Source organism: Saccopteryx leptura, chromosome 6 (assembly GCF_036850995.1).
Source record: "Saccopteryx leptura isolate mSacLep1 chromosome 6, mSacLep1_pri_phased_curated, whole genome shotgun sequence".
NCBI classification, from domain to species: Eukaryota; Metazoa; Chordata; class Mammalia; order Chiroptera; family Emballonuridae; genus Saccopteryx; species Saccopteryx leptura.
The window spans coordinates 80,374,285-80,389,295 of NC_089508.1; the positions used below are offsets into that span (position 1 = coordinate 80,374,285).

General features: G+C 51.8%; 1 protein-coding gene across 1 annotated transcript; it reads right to left on the reverse strand.

Annotated features, from left to right (window-relative positions):
* On the reverse strand, positions 1 to 3,137 carry INAFM2 (InaF motif containing 2). Its single transcript, XM_066342544.1, has 2 exons — positions 1,718 to 3,137; positions 1 to 296 (listed from the first exon to the last, which is right to left on the reverse strand). The coding sequence occupies exon 1, from the start codon at positions 2,621 to 2,623 to the stop codon at positions 2,162 to 2,164; it is 462 nt and encodes a 153-aa protein (XP_066198641.1). The 5' UTR covers positions 2,624 to 3,137; the 3' UTR covers positions 1 to 296; positions 1,718 to 2,161.
* Between the last annotated feature and the right edge of the window lie 11,874 nt (positions 3,138 to 15,011).

Consider the following 15,011-nt stretch of genomic DNA (forward strand, 5'->3'; position numbering starts at 1 on the left):
TAGAGTTCTTAGAATGTATTTTTGTTCACCTGAAAAATAAAACTTTTAAAAAATATACAAGACTTTTTGAGTACAGGTATATCTTAAATGGCTGCATTATAAATAATGTCTCTGGTCGTGTTCACAGCTAGAGCTGGAACTAATGTCCCAATTCCAGTGAAGGCTTTAGAGTCAGGAGGCCAGCAGTTGGACCTACGAGTGGTCTCTCTACACTCTCTGATTCATCCCAGAGTGGATTAAACAGTCCAGAATACAGGGGTCAGGATGGGGCAGGGGACTCAACTCCAGCTGTTCTCCTGCAAGTTCAAAGAATTCTTGGAATAAGAGACCAATTTATAAATTATTAAAATATAGGACTAAAAATTCACACAATAAATATAAATTACAGGCTATTATTGAAGTTATAAAGTGGCATTTTATGTTTCTTCCCCCCAGTCCCCCACCAAAAAATTTAAAAGGCCTCAGAGGCTTTCTAATAACCAAAGTGAGTCAGCTGCTCAGAAATCTCCTCCAGCCAAGACACCTTGGAGGTGCTGCCAGTCTGTCCCTAGGCTATGACAGCTCAGCTGCTGTTATCTTGCCCACAACAGGACATGGCTTATAGCAAGGCGGTTTGTCCTCTAAACTTGGATCAGAGCTAACTAGAGTGTAGGCCAGAAAACTGGAGAGACAAACGGTTTCAGGACTCAGGTGGCTAAATTTTAGTCTTTTTTTTTTTTAAAGTGCCTCATTTCCCAAAAAGGAAACACAAAGGGGTTTGATAGCTTGTCATTACCCCCACTCAACTGCCTAAAAGCAAGTGGCTGAAGGAGTGCCCAAATGGAACCCGAATTGAGAATGTATAAATTCTTACTACCCCAGATCTATATAAATGCCATTTTCCTTGATGTTTCTCACCTCCATAAAAGTACAGGCTGCATATAAGTTTATCATGAGAGGTAAAGACAAGCTAATTTAACCTTCCCACCACTGGTCTATCACCTGGCTATCAAAGCACAATCCTGAGTTTGAAGCCCACCTCTTAAACCAGAGGACATGCTCAAAGCTCTGGTTTCACAACAGATTTCATCCTAATCGCAGGGCTACAATGTCACTACAAGCTCAGGAAAGAGGGAAGGCTAGGGTGATTACTGGAATAAGACAAGATTTTAAGAAGCAAGAAAAAAAAAAAAAAGATAGAAACACTTGTGAGTCACTCTACTTATAAAAGCTTGCTCTTCCTAAAAAACTGTAAGAAGGTCAAGGATTGAAGCACAGAGGCATTGCTCTTTCCCTTCCTTCTTCCCTGGCCTATCTCCAGATACTTAGGGTACAACAGAAAACCTCTTGGGTGGGGGCTCTAGGGTGGGAAGAGGAGGTCAGTACACTCCCCACCCTCCCTAAACTGTTTCTACTACTCCTAAGGCTTCCCACTGTCCTTTCAACAAGTCTAAGAATGAATATACTCTTTTGTGTCATAAATCTATCTGAAATAGGAGGGGAGAATAAGGGAAAGAGTGGGGATGAAAAAAAGTGTTTGTGACCTCTGGCTAGCTGCACTCTGGGGGCCAGCAAATAGCCCTTGACTGACCCTATCAGTCAGTAGCTAGCTACCTAGGGTGTAGGAGGATATATATAGTTCTATGTAATTATCAGCTTCTAGTGCATATGTCAACAACTATATACAGGGATCTATAAATTAAATGCATTTGTGGCCACTGCAACTAGGTTGACGTACCTGAGCTCCACTACTTTTGGTGCCTTCCTCCTTCCGAGAGCTTCTTCAGCTTATTTAAGAGCCCCTACCGCTCCCTCCTTCCCCTGAGTCTTGGGGTAAAGCCCGAGTCATCCATCCCCGCACGTAGGACACACAAGTGCGGCGCAGGAGGGCTCGATGCTGGGATATCCCCACCCCTTCCCCAACACCCTTCTGGCTCAAGGTCCCGGCGCCGCAGCACAATCCTAGGAAGACCAAACCCCGAGTCCCGGACGAATCGTGGTCCCTTTGGGTGAAGATCCAGCTGCAGGCCACTCTTCCCACGCAAGCCGGCGATCTTCGGGGTAAGGGGGGCGTTCACTCCCGTGACGGTCAGTCCAGCGGGCTCTCCGCCGCGTCCTATTGCAAAGTCCAGCCTCCAGGCTTGGGAAGGATGGTTCCCCGCCGCCCCTGGTCCGGAAGGGTTCAGCGACTCCCGGGCGCCGCCGCCGCTTCCTCCTCGTCCTCCTCCGGTCCCCGCGGCCGCTCCAACGGCCCCGCCAGCGGGATGTCCGCAGAGGGCTCAGGAGGCAGGGACCGTGCCGCCTGCAGCGGGGGCGCGTCGTGCGGCGCCTCGCGGCCGGACGACCCCATGGCGTTGGGCCCCGTGGCCGCCGCCCCCGAAGTCCCGGACGGGCCAGTGCTGTTGGAGCCGCCGGAGGGCGGGCCGGCGGCTCCCCCCGAAGTCCCGGCGCCCACCGGCTGCCAAATGAGGCTGTAGTAGACGGCGAGCACGATGGCGGCAAGCGACACGGAGAGCACGTAGGCGAACACGGTGGCGAGCCGGACCCACTTCTTGTTGGTCTTGGCCGCCATCTTCGCCTTCTTGTCCCCGGTGTAGGTGGCCGGCTTGCCCCGCTCGGCCGGGGCCGCGTCGCGCTCCTTCATGGGGGGGCCCCGGCCTTTGGCCCGGTGCTCCACGGCCCCGGCTGGAGGGGGGCCTGACGGCCTGCGAGGACTGGGCAAGGGGCGGCCCGGCGCCCGCGGTTCCCGGCCGCTCCGCGCTCCGCCGCCGCTCCTCACGCCTCCCCTCCACAGCCCGCCACCGCGTCGCTGCAGCCGCCGCCGCCGGGGCCTGCACCAGTCACCGCCGCCAGCGCCGCCGCCGCCGCCGGCCCGTAAGCTGCTTCCCCGCCGCCGCCACAGCCACCGCCGCCAGAGCTACCCGGCTCCGCGTCCCCATCCGCCGCCGCCGCCGCCTGCCCGGCTGCTGGCCGTTCGGTCTCCAGGGGCCGCGCTGACCGCGCGCTCGGCTCCAAGCGGGTTCCCCCGCCTTGCTCGCCCGCAAAAGGGGGCGGGGCAGGGCGCTTCTGGGGGCTGCCTCTTAAATGGGCGACGCCGGGGTCCGGAAGTGCCGCGCGGAGAGGCGGGCTTCAGCCGGGCGCCGCAGGCCCCGCCGAGAAGCCTGGTTATGAAGGAGTTAAAGGAGGCTGGTTCTTAAAAGGGCGACGTCGCCGCAGCCCTGCGCGGGCTAGCGCCAGGAGGGTGGGAGCCCCGGCGCTTCTTTAAAAGGGGAGCGGCGTAGTTTGGGGCGGAGTGCAGAACCGAAGAGGGGCGGGGAAGGGCGCTTAGAGCGGGAGCTGTCAACTCTGGCACCTCTCCTCTGCGTCCTGGCTGTTCCAAGTGTCAGGTGGAATAGCAGCAGCTTTGGTCCTCAGGCCTCAGTTTACCCCCAGAATGGGGGTGATACTACGCTCGCGTTCCGCTCCACGTACCCTCCGGGCAGGGCTTCCAGACCCCTTTATACTCAGCGAGTCTAGTCCGCGTTCGCGGTAGGTAGACAAGGACCAGCAGCTCGCGCTGTGGTCGCAGTTGGTCGTACCCATTTCCCCGTTCCGCCAGGGCTTCGGCTTTGCTGAAATCTCTCCGATTCCTTTCCTCTTAGAGCCCCGAGTCAGGATGCCCAGACCTGCCAGAGCTCCCGGGACAGTACCACGCGCGAAACTGATTTTCCAGACGTGCCTCCCACCTTAGTGCCGAAGTTTGCAACAAGTCTCAGGTCTCGCCTTGTGAGGCTTCTGACTGCTGGGTCAAGGGGCCGCACTGAACCTGTGCAACGGCTCCCAGAGCTGTTCCTTTCTCCGATTCTCTCCAGGCCTCAGAGCCTGGGCGTTTGTTCCCTTGCACCACTTCGCATATGAGGTTTGTCCTCCTTCCGGTAGATTTTGAGGGCCCTCTGCAAGCTTAGACTCTCAGTAGCCGCTTTCCCCTGTGTCTTACCCCTCCTTCAACCTTCCTCTCTCCTGCCTTCTCTTCTTTCTGGAAAGTCTACTTTCCAGAATTTCTGACTCCCTCCTCCTTGAATTCTACTTCCTGTGTTCCCAGAACTGGATGTGTGGGGACAGCCTGGGTGTCTCAATGGGTCTGGGAGACTGTGCCTGTGTGGATGTGTGTGGGGAGAGGACTGTGGTGTGATGGGCTCCTGTGGGTGCATAGCACCTCCCTCTTCAGTCTGGCCCCTGCAGATGTGAGCCTGACTCCTGGCTTCTGACACTGTGGGGCAGGACCCTTTTGCCTTCCCATTTCCCCTCATCCTCCACAGGAACCTTTGGTATCTAGACACAGTGCCTCTTATGAGGAAGCCCCTTCTCAACCCTGCTTTCTTGTCCCCGCTAAGGGTAGACATAGTGAGCGAAATCAGAGAATTAGTTAGGGTAGGGACAGGAAAGGCCCAAAAGGCCATCTTTTTTAAATACCCCGGAGCCTAGGACCTCCTACACAACATCCCTATGGAGCTGTCTTCAGTGTCAGTTCAAAGACCCTCCAGATGGTGTTCCCTGTCTGCTCCCTAAGGCAGCCTTCTCAGGCTTTGAAAAGTTCTGACCAGTTACACACAGAAGTCAGGTGGCTACCAGAGCTGAGTGTGCTGATGGCCAAGGGAACCAAAGGCCTATAACCCAGCCCCGCATTATCATTACTGAGGCCCCGCTGTGTCTGCCACTACCAGTGGCCAAGTGGATGCTATTTTCAGGAGTAGTTTGCCTTTTTACTTTCTGAGAAATTTCAAGAACATCGGAAGTTTGGAGTGTCTGTTGTCTTCTGTGGGGAAAAGGCAACCACTCCTTCCCCATCCTGCTCCTAGGCTGGCCACAGCCTGTCAAGCAGGGTGGCCAGTTAAGTTAAAATCCCTGAATTGGGCCCTGGCCGGTTGGCTCAGCGGTAGAGCGTCGGCCTGGCGTGCGGGGGACCCGGGTTCGTTTCCCGGCCAGGGCACATAGGAGAAGCGCCCATTTGCTTCTCCACCCCCCACCCCCTCCTTCCTCTCTGTCTCTCTCTTCCCCTCCCGCAGCCAAGGCTCCATTGGAGCGGGGATGGCCCGGGCGCTGGGGATGGCTCCTTGGCCTCTGCCCCAGGCTCTGGAGTGGCTCTGGTCGGGGCAGAGCGACGCCCCGGAGGGGCAGGGCATCGCCCCTGGTGGGCGTGCCGGGTGGATCCCGGTCGGGCGCATGCGGGAGTCTGTCTGACTGTCTCTCCCCGTTTCCAGCTTCAGAAAATTAGAAGAAAAAAAAAAAATCCCTGAATTGTCTCTGGATGCTGTCCTCTCTTCTCTACTCTGCTCTCTGGCTTTCCTGGCAGGACTGATCATACCAACTATACCAATATGAATTATTCTGAAAGATTCCAGGTAAGGCCAACCCAAGCCTCCTATCCTCTTCTTTGAATTTACTCCATATTTCTTCTGTTGAAAATTAAACTTCTTTTTTCTTGCTTGGTTCTTGGGTGGAGTGAAAAACAGCATGTCTCTCTTTTCTATATTAAAGAATAAATATATACTTGGCCCGACCAGGCAGTGGTGCAGTGGATAGAGTGTTGATCTGGGACGCGCAGAGGACCCAGTGTTCGAACCCTGAGGTCACTGGCTTGAGCGCAGGCTCACCCCTTTGAGGGTGAGATCATAGACATGACCCCCAAAGTTGCTGGCTGGAGTCCCCACCCCCACCCCGTCAAGGCACATATGAGAAAGCAATCAATGAACAACTAAGGTGCCGCAACAAAGAATTGATGCTTCTCATCTCTCTCCCTTCTTCTCTGTCTCTCTCGTTAAAAAAAAAAAAAAAAAAAAAGAATAAATATACTCGAAGCACTCATTCAATTCCTCTCAACCTATTTTTCTCCAAAATAAACAGTGCCAGATCTTTAACCTATCATCTATAAGCCCTATTTATTGTTTGGATTTACATAGTCTTTTACCCTGGAACTCAAATTGCTTTCAGATATAATTGAGCCTGATCTCCCTGGTGCCTGAGCCATTAAGAAACCATTAGTGTATTCCTCCTGCAGGCAACTACATGGCCCCCTAGTGGCTTGAAAGTGAATATGCCTCTCTTAAGTGCCTCTCCCCACCTAAGGGTAGACAGAATGAGAGAAATCAAAGAATCAAGGCTAGATAGGGACAGCAAGGGCCTAAAAGGTCATCTTTTGTAAGTACTCCTAGACCCTAGAACCTCTTACACAACATCACTGTGAAACATCAGCTAAAAGACCCACCAAAATGGGCCTGACAAGGCGGTGGTGCAGTGGATAGAGCGTCTGACTGGGACACGGAGGACCCAGGTTTGAAACCCCAAGGTCACTGGCTTGAGCACGGGCTCATCTGGTTTGAGCAATGCTCACCAGCTTGAGCCCAAGGTCGCTGGCTTGAGCAAGGGGTCACTCAGTCTGCTGTAGCCCCCGGTCAAGGCACATATGAGAGAGTGATCAATGAACAACTCAGGAGACTAAGGAGCCACAGAGAAGAATTGATGCTCCTCATCTCTCTCTCTTCCTGTCTGTCTGTTTCCCTCTCTGTCTCTGTCACAAGGAAAAAAAAAAAAAAAAGACCCACCAGAATTGTGTACCTTGTCTGCTCCCTAAGGCAGTCTTCTCTGGCTTTAGAAAGTTCTGACCAATTACAACAGCAGCAACATCCACACCCTTATGTGCTAGGCACCATACTAAGCAATTTACTTTCCTTGTTTCATTTAACTCACAAGACGCTGTCAGGTAGTTACTCTGGAAGGGCTGGTGATTAATCTTGACTTGAATGGACATACATCCTGTATTTCTCTTTTTTGCTAAAGGCCTCAACCAGTACCACTCTCTAAGGCAGGGGTCCCCAAACTACGGCCTGCAGGCCGCATGCGGCCCCCTGAGGCCATTTATCCGGCCCGCCGCACTTCCGGAAGGGGCACCTCTTTCATTGGTGGTCAGTGAGAGGAGCATAGTTCCCATTGAAATACTGGTCAGTTTGTTGATTTAAATTTACTTGTTCTTTATTATTATTATTTTTTATTTTTTTATTTTTTTCTGAAGCTGGAAACGGGGAGAGACAGTCAGACAGACTCCCACATGCGCCCGACCGGGATCCACCGGGCACACTCACCAGGGGCGAAGCTCTGCCCACCAGGGGGCGATACTCTGCCCCTCTGGGGCGTCGCTCTGCCGCGACCAGAGCCACTCTAGCGCCTGGGGCAGAGGCCAAGGAGCCATCCCCAGCGCCCGGGCTATCTTTGCTTCAATGGAGCCTTGGCTGCGGGAGGGGAAGAGAAAGACAGAGAGGAAGGAGGGGGTGGGGGTGGAGAAGCAAAATGGGCGCTTCTCCTATGTGCCCTGGCCGGGAATCGAACCCGGGTTCCCCGCACGCCAGGCCGACGTTCTACCGCTGAGCCAACCAGCCAGGGCCTTGTTCTTTATTTTATTTTATTTTATTTTTTTAAATGAGCATTTTTTCATATGCCTATTGACCATCTGTATGTCCTCTTTGGAGAAGTGTCTATTCATTTCTTTTGCCCATTTTTTTTTTTTGTATTTTTTTTTTCTGAAGCTGGAAACAGGGAGACAGTCAGACAGACTCCCGCATGCACCCGACCAGGATCCACCCGGCACACCCACCAGGGGGCGATGCTCTGCCCATCCAGGGCATCGCTCTGTCGCGACCAGAGCCAGTCTAGCGCCTGGGGCAGAGGCCAAGAAGCCATCCCCAGCGCCCGGGCCATCTTTTTGCTCCAATGGAGCCTCAGCTGCCGGAGGGGAAGAGAGAGACAGAGAGGAAGGAGAGGGGGAGGGGTGAAGAAGCAGATGGGTGCCTCTCCTGTGTGCCCTGGTCTGGAATAGAACCCGGGACTTCCGCATGCCAGGCCGATGCTCTACCACTGAGCCAACCAGCCAGGGCCTTGTTCTTTATTTTAAATATTGTATTTGTTCCCTTTTTGTTTTTTTACTTTAAAATAAGATATGTGCAGTGTGCATAGGAATTTGTTCATAGATTTTTTTATAGTCCAGCCCTCCAATGGTCTGAGGGACAGTGAACTGGCCCCCTGTGTAAAAAGTTTGGGGACCCCTGCTCTAAGGGTTTAAAAAGTGTTTGATTCGCTGACTTGGGATCTCACATAATGTTGCATCAAATCTAGAGTACCTCTTTATAGCTAGAGAGTGGTCATGAAATTTTCTGGGCATATCACATATTTTGCTGCTCGCCAGTGAACAGAGCTGGAAGAATAGCCTTTCAAAGGTGCAGCTAAAGTACCATTGTAGAGATGATGAGACACCATACTCTAGCATGAAATATTCACCCTATCCAATAGCTATAATATGGCGCTGGGGCTCAACAGCTGAAACACAGAGGTCTAAGAAGGGGTGGAAGGAGGAATAACCTCATTTACCATCACTCCCAGTGACCCTTGTGTGTGGGGGGAGGGGAGTTGTGGTTCCTATTCCTGCTGTTCCAGGCTCTCTGGGTTTAGAGAATCTGTGTCCCAGAAGCAGACCGCTTCCAGTAGGGGACAGAACAAAGATCCCATAAATGTTCAGGGTGGATGCTTTTTAACCTTTAGACTCCTTGTGTCAAGAGACCATCAGGCAAAAAAAAGAAGTCATTTCCGGGAGGGGATACCTGACCCTGATACTGTAGAAAAGATAAGGCTACTGCTACACATTGGGGTTATGGATGAATATGTTTGGCACCCAGGTAATTCACTGGGGTGTCTCTTGGCATTCCCTTTCCCAATTTTGGTAGTAAATGTACAAATTCTGAAGCTTGATTTGAGAAGGGTATGGTAATTAGGGGCTTAGGCACCTCAGGAATGCCACCTGGTAAGTCACCTAGACCTGCAGAGGTATAGGCTAGAGGTAAAGATAATCTAGAATGGCAGTGGGGTGGGGGGAATGCTGAATTTCAGTTGTGAAGCCCAGACAAGCTGCAGTAGTGGGAGTCAGGATTGAGCAGAGGAATAAATTGATGTGATGCAGTCACAACAAAGGATGCCTCCATAGGGAGCTCTGGAAGTGGGATGAAGGCAAGAGGGATGGACCTTTGAATCCCCACGTTGACCAGACTGGTTATCCTTAGGAAAGGCTCATGAAATTGGGCAAGACTGCTCCCCTTAGAAGTGCCCAGGGGGCCCTGGCCGGTTGGCTCAGCGGTAGAACGTCGGCCTGGCGTGCGGGGAACCCGGGTTCGATTCCCGGCCAGGGCACATAGGAGAAGCGCCCATTTGCTTCTCCACTCCCCCTCCTCCTTCCTCTCTGTCTCTCTCTTCCCCTCCCGCAGCCAAGGTTCCATTGAAGCAAAGATGGCCCGGGCGCTGGGGATGGCTCCTTGGCCTCTGCCCCAGGCGCTAGAGTGGCTTTGGTCTTGGCAGAGCGACGCCCCAGAGGGGCAGAGCATTGCCCCCTGGTGGGCGTGCCGGGTGGATCCCGGTCGGGTGCATGCAGGAGTCTGTTTGACTGTCTCTCCCCGTTTCCAGCTTCAGAAAAATACAAAAAAATAAATAAATAAAAATAAAAATAAAAAAAAGAAGTGCCCAGGGAGAGATTCAGCTATGAGCCATTAGCAGCCAACACTCCTGGCATCATGGGGATTAAATTTCTTGATCTCAAAGGCAGGATCTGGGTGGTGTACCATAGCAACCATGAGAGTACCCTCTTGACATGGCTCAAACCTACAAGCTTCGTATGGTAAGCTTTGTGTGAAAGTAGCTCCTCCTGAATTCTGGTGACTATTTTCTCTGGGAAACTTATTGGAAGGTAAGTAGAAAGAACTATAGCCCCTACTTCATGAGCCCTGCCTAGGGATTATCTGCCTAGTCCAGGTGGGGATTCAAAGGTCCAGCCCTCTTGCCTCAGTTGGAGCCAGGTCTGAAGGGTCATCTCAACCTCAGAGCTCCCTGAGGAGGCATCCCCTGTTGTGCCTGTGTCACTGATCAATTTATTCTTCTGCTCAATCCTGACTCCTTCACTCACTGAGATGTAATGTTTCTGAGGGTACTTCCTGATAAATTTTTTGCAAGAAAGTCTCTTCTTCATAATGTTTCATGAGAAACCTGACCTAAGACAGTCACTTAAGGGTCTAACCTTGGGGACCCAGGAAAATAAGTCTCATCCATCTGAAGGTAGACCTCCTGGCCACCTGTGTCTTCTAAGCCATGGTCCACCACCTGGTCCATTCCTCACAGACCTACACTGCTGCTGTCCTCAACCACAATGTCCTCTAGCTATGGGTTTCCCATGATAAAGCAACTAAACTGAAGTCCCTGAGTGCATCAGATGTGGCACAACAGACCAGGAATGAGAATGTGACTGAGTCTTCCTTGGTTCTAGAGCCCTGGCTGCACACTGGAACCAGGGGTGAAACTCTTTAGAAATCCAAACTCCTCCCCTTCCTTCTCCTCTCCCCACCACCCACCCCAGGTCCTGATTCAGAGGATCTGCATGCAGCAAGGAATACACAGTGTTACCAGAGCTTCCCAGGCAATTCTATTGCTATCAAGATGGAGAGTCACTGAGCTCAGTACTCTACTTCAATTCAGCAGCCTAAGAGTCCGTCTGCTTTTCTGGCAACCTTTGCATTTGACTCATATGGAGCTGACTGTCAGCAAAAACCCTCAGTTTTATTCACACATCCTTCTGCTAAGCCGCCACTTCCCCACCCTGTGCTTGTACAGTCGGTGCCTTGGAACCAAGCCCAGATCTCTCAGTGAAACCCTGTTCATTTCACCTTTCAGGTTCAGGCTGTTACTCCAGCAGGTTAGGATATTTGGGGATCTTGAGTGTGTCTCCCAACACATCCCCTGTTCTCACTGGCTTCCTGCTATTCACAAAATTGAGGGGCTTGTTCACGGTGGCTTTGCCCAGGTCATGATAAAAAGGTGGACAAAGGCAGAAATAAGGGCAGAAGCAATCAATCTTTCTGAGAGCATTTTTCTTTCTTTTTTTTTAACGAGAGAGAGACAGACAGGCAGACAGGAAGGAAAGGAGAGGCATCAATTAATTGTGGCACCTTAGTTGTTCATTGATTGCTTTCTCATATGTTCCTTGACCGGGGTAAAGAGGGGGAAGCTCCAGCCAAGCCAGTGACCCCTTGCTCAAGCCAATGACCATGGGATTATGTCTATGATCCCATGCTCAAGTTGGCGACCCTGTGCTCAAGTCGGAGCCCGTACTCAAGCCAGATGAGCCCACATTCAAGCCAGCAACCTTGGGGTTTCAAACCTGGGTCCTTAGCATTCCAGGCCAACACTCTATCCACTGTGCCACCACCTGGTCAGGACTGAAAGCATCTCTTATATACAATGCACCGTGCCCTCCTGGAGGGCCTCATCTAAGTTATTTTCATCACACTTTGGAAAATAGGTCCATTCCACAGATAGATAAAGGCAGAGAAAATGAGTAATGTATCCAAGAACACCCTACCAGGGGAGGGGCCAATCCTTTCTTGCCATCTACAGCACTTATCTCTAGGTTTGTCATCTCCCAGAGGAAAGGTGGGAGCTAAAAGTGACAAGTTTGGCCCTTCTGATTGGAAAGAGATTTTTAGAGCTGGAAAGGATTTTAGAAATGATCAAAAGCTTAACAGATTAGAGAGCTCAGGTAGTTTGCCAAGATCACACAGCAAACCCTTCCTCTGTTTGAGATTAAAATCTGGGTTTCTTGAGGATGACTTAGCTACATCTCCAGGTAAGTTTGATCCAAAATAGTACTTCAAAAGGAAACACAAGACTGATTCTTTTCCACTTCTAAGTCCCAGACGGTTCCTGCTGTGATTCTTAGCAGGGCTTGGTTTGGGAGGACAGGCACCGTCTTCCTCCTGAGCTTCTAGAGAGAACTCTTGATTGTCTCTCTTCTCCTGCCTAGGGGATTGGAACCTCAGCACCTGCTACACAGCCTTGTCCCTTTCTCTGCAGAGGTGGCTGGATCTGGAGCCACCGCGGGACAGTCAGACAGACTGATTGACAGCTCCTGGTCTTTTTACTCCCGAGCCTGCCTCACCAGCTGTGGGGGCTGTGGTGGCGCAAAGGTGGTGGGAGGTTGGCACTTGACTTCATGAGTTCTGGCCACTTGGGGGACAGCCTGCTTCACATATACAACCAGGAGCACTCCTCACTCAGCCTGCCCTGAGAAGGTGGGTCAGCCCCTGATCCACACAAACTGCTAAAATAAAATTCCACAGAGCAAGTCAGTGAAGATCTTTGTTATGGTAAAACTAGCATACATACTGAGGAGGAAGTAATAGGAAATTACATTTCTACTATCAGTGTCTGCTAAAAAAAAATACTGAGCTCATATGTAGGCACTATGTTAAGTACTTTACATACATTATACTATTTAGTTTTTACAACCCTTGAGGCATTATTCACATTTTATGGGTGAGAACATTGAGGCACAGAAATGTTAAGCATCACAAGATAAACCAGCTAGTAAGTGGCTGGGTTCATAGAATAGTGAATGTGGCTCCATGTGTCAAACTGGGAATCAGACCCCAGAGCATGTAACAATTGCCCTCTTCATTCCAAAACTAAATTAGCCATTAGCCTAAGACCCATAACAGGCTTCTGGGCTCACCCCACTGCTTCATCAGTAAGAAACCCACCTAATCTGACTCTCTTCCTGGCTGGTAACTGGGTCACTTGGTGATCTGAGTTCAGCTTTTACCACTAAACTTCTCTGATGAACAGATTGGGAAATCAAAACACGAGATCTCCACATAAAGCTGCCAAGTGGCCTGGCCAGGCGGTGGCGCAGTGGATAGAGCATCAGACTGGAACACAGATGACCGAGGTTCGAAACCCTGAGGTCTCCAGCTTGAGCACGGGCTCATCTGGCTTGAGTGCGGGGTTGCTGGCTTAAGCAAGAGGTCACTGGCTGGGCTGAAGTTCCCAGGTCAAGGCACATACGAGAAAGCAATCAATGAACAATTAAGGTGCTGCAACAAAGAATTGATGCTTCTCATCTCTCTCCCTTCCTGTCTGTCTGTCCCTATCTTTCTGTCTCTGTCTCTGTCAACAACAAAAAAAGCTGCCAAGTGAGCAAGTGAATTCAGAACCTGCCTCTGAGGCTTCAGGCCATCAGTATCTCCCTGGGAGGCAGCAACGTGTTGAATATAAGTTCTCAGTGACTTTTATGGCCTAAAGCTCACACAAGCCAACTCTCCAGCATAAGTGTCTGATCACAGCTGACAGAGACCCTTCCTGGACTTCCCCTGAGGGTCTGCTTAACTTGATCCCCACACTTACCCCTGGAGGCATGTACTTTCCAGTGTTCCCAGTAGGGGGCATCCTCCCCCTTCCACCGCCTGCCCTGGGGTAGGGGTGGGGGTGCTGAGATTGCCAGATTGCCAGACTGTGGTGGGGGCGCTCTACTCAGCTCAGCCCAGGAAGCACATTTCTCAAACTGGGGATTCATGCGACCTCCTAATTTTCTCCATATTAATTCTACCATTATTTATACAGTATTGTGCTTTGTTAGTGCACATTTTGAAAAACTTCAATGTATTCTTAAAAGAAAAAAAACCCTCTTTGATGAATGTTTTCCCAGCTTCCCTCACTGTGTGAATTTCCTGCATTCTGAGGGCTGCTTTGCAGGAAAATACAAACCCTGTGGAAGCTACAGTTGGGGGTCCCAAGGACTGGATCCAGGCATGCCTTCACTGGGTAAAGATGGGTAAGGATTTATTATGTATATGGATTAAAAGTCACAACCTGCCCTGGCCGGTTGGCTCAGCGGTAGAGCGTTGGCCTGGCGTGCAGGGGACCCGGGTTCGATTCCCGGCCAGGGCACATAGGAGAAGCGCCCATCTGCTTCTCCACCCCCCCCCCCTCCTTCCTCTCTGTCTCTCTCTTCCCCTCCCGCTGCCAAGGCTCCATTGGAGCAAAGATGCCCCGGGCACTGGGGATGGCTCCTTGGCCTCTGCCCCAGGCGCTAGAGTGGCTCTGGTCGTGGCACAGCGATGCCCCGGAGGGGCAGAGCATCGCCCCCTGGTGGGCAGAGCGTTGCCCCTGGTGGGCGTGCCGGGTGGATCCCGGTCGGGCGCATGCGGGAGTCTGTCTGACTGTCTCTCCCCGTTTCCAGCTTCAGAAAAATACAAAAAAGAAAAAAAAAAGTCACAACCTTTAGAGCCAAGAATGGAAGAATCACAATAAACTCCCTGCCTTGCGGTGGCACCCCCAATCCAGTGACACGAGAGGGGCCTGTCCCTTCCCCTACCCGGGCTGAGGCAGAGGGAGGGGAATTCTTTCCAGGCCCCAAGTGGAAAGAAGTCTGCTGGCTGCAGGGAAGATAAGAAGGAGAGAATTAGGAGCAGGACAGGGGTGGCTGCAGGTGACAGGTGCAAGGGCTTTGGGAAGAGGCAAGGATTTCCCTTGCAAAATCCATTCAAAAGAGAGGGAACCTGATCCCAGGGAAAGAATCGGAATTGCAGGGTCACTGGAGGGGCCTCCTGGAGGGACCCATGGTTAGAGATGGGGGAAGAGAGATGGGGGACAGCAAGGCTTGGAGGGAGAGGAGAGAGGATGTGTCCTGAGGGAAGAGGCTAGAGAAGCTGGTGGATTCCCAGGCTGCTTCCACAGCTCAGCCAGGCCTTCCTCCAGGCTCTACCCCAGCAGTCTTAGAATGGCTTTTCTGGAGGTTATTTTTGTGCTGGGAACCCCCTTTAGCTCTAGCCTCACTGGCCCCCATTCTCCTGCCCTGGCCAAGACTGGCCAGCTGGGACAAGTCTGGGGACTGACTGAGGGTCCCGCAGTCGTCAGGGGCTGACACAAAGGCTCATGGTGGAACCTGGACAGAAAGCCAGGCCCTGAGAGGGGAAGGAAGTCCTGGGCAGAGCTCCGTGCTCCTGCAGCTGAATTAACAAAGGTAATAAACAGATTAGGTTAAGCAAGAGGAAGTGAGCTGGCCGAGCTGGGCCAGGACTAGCTCTCTGGGCCCAGGCAGCGTACAGCCACATGCCCTGAGCAAGTACCCAGAGCTGCGGCCCTCCATGCAGCCTTCTTTTAATTATTATTATTATTATTATTATTATTAT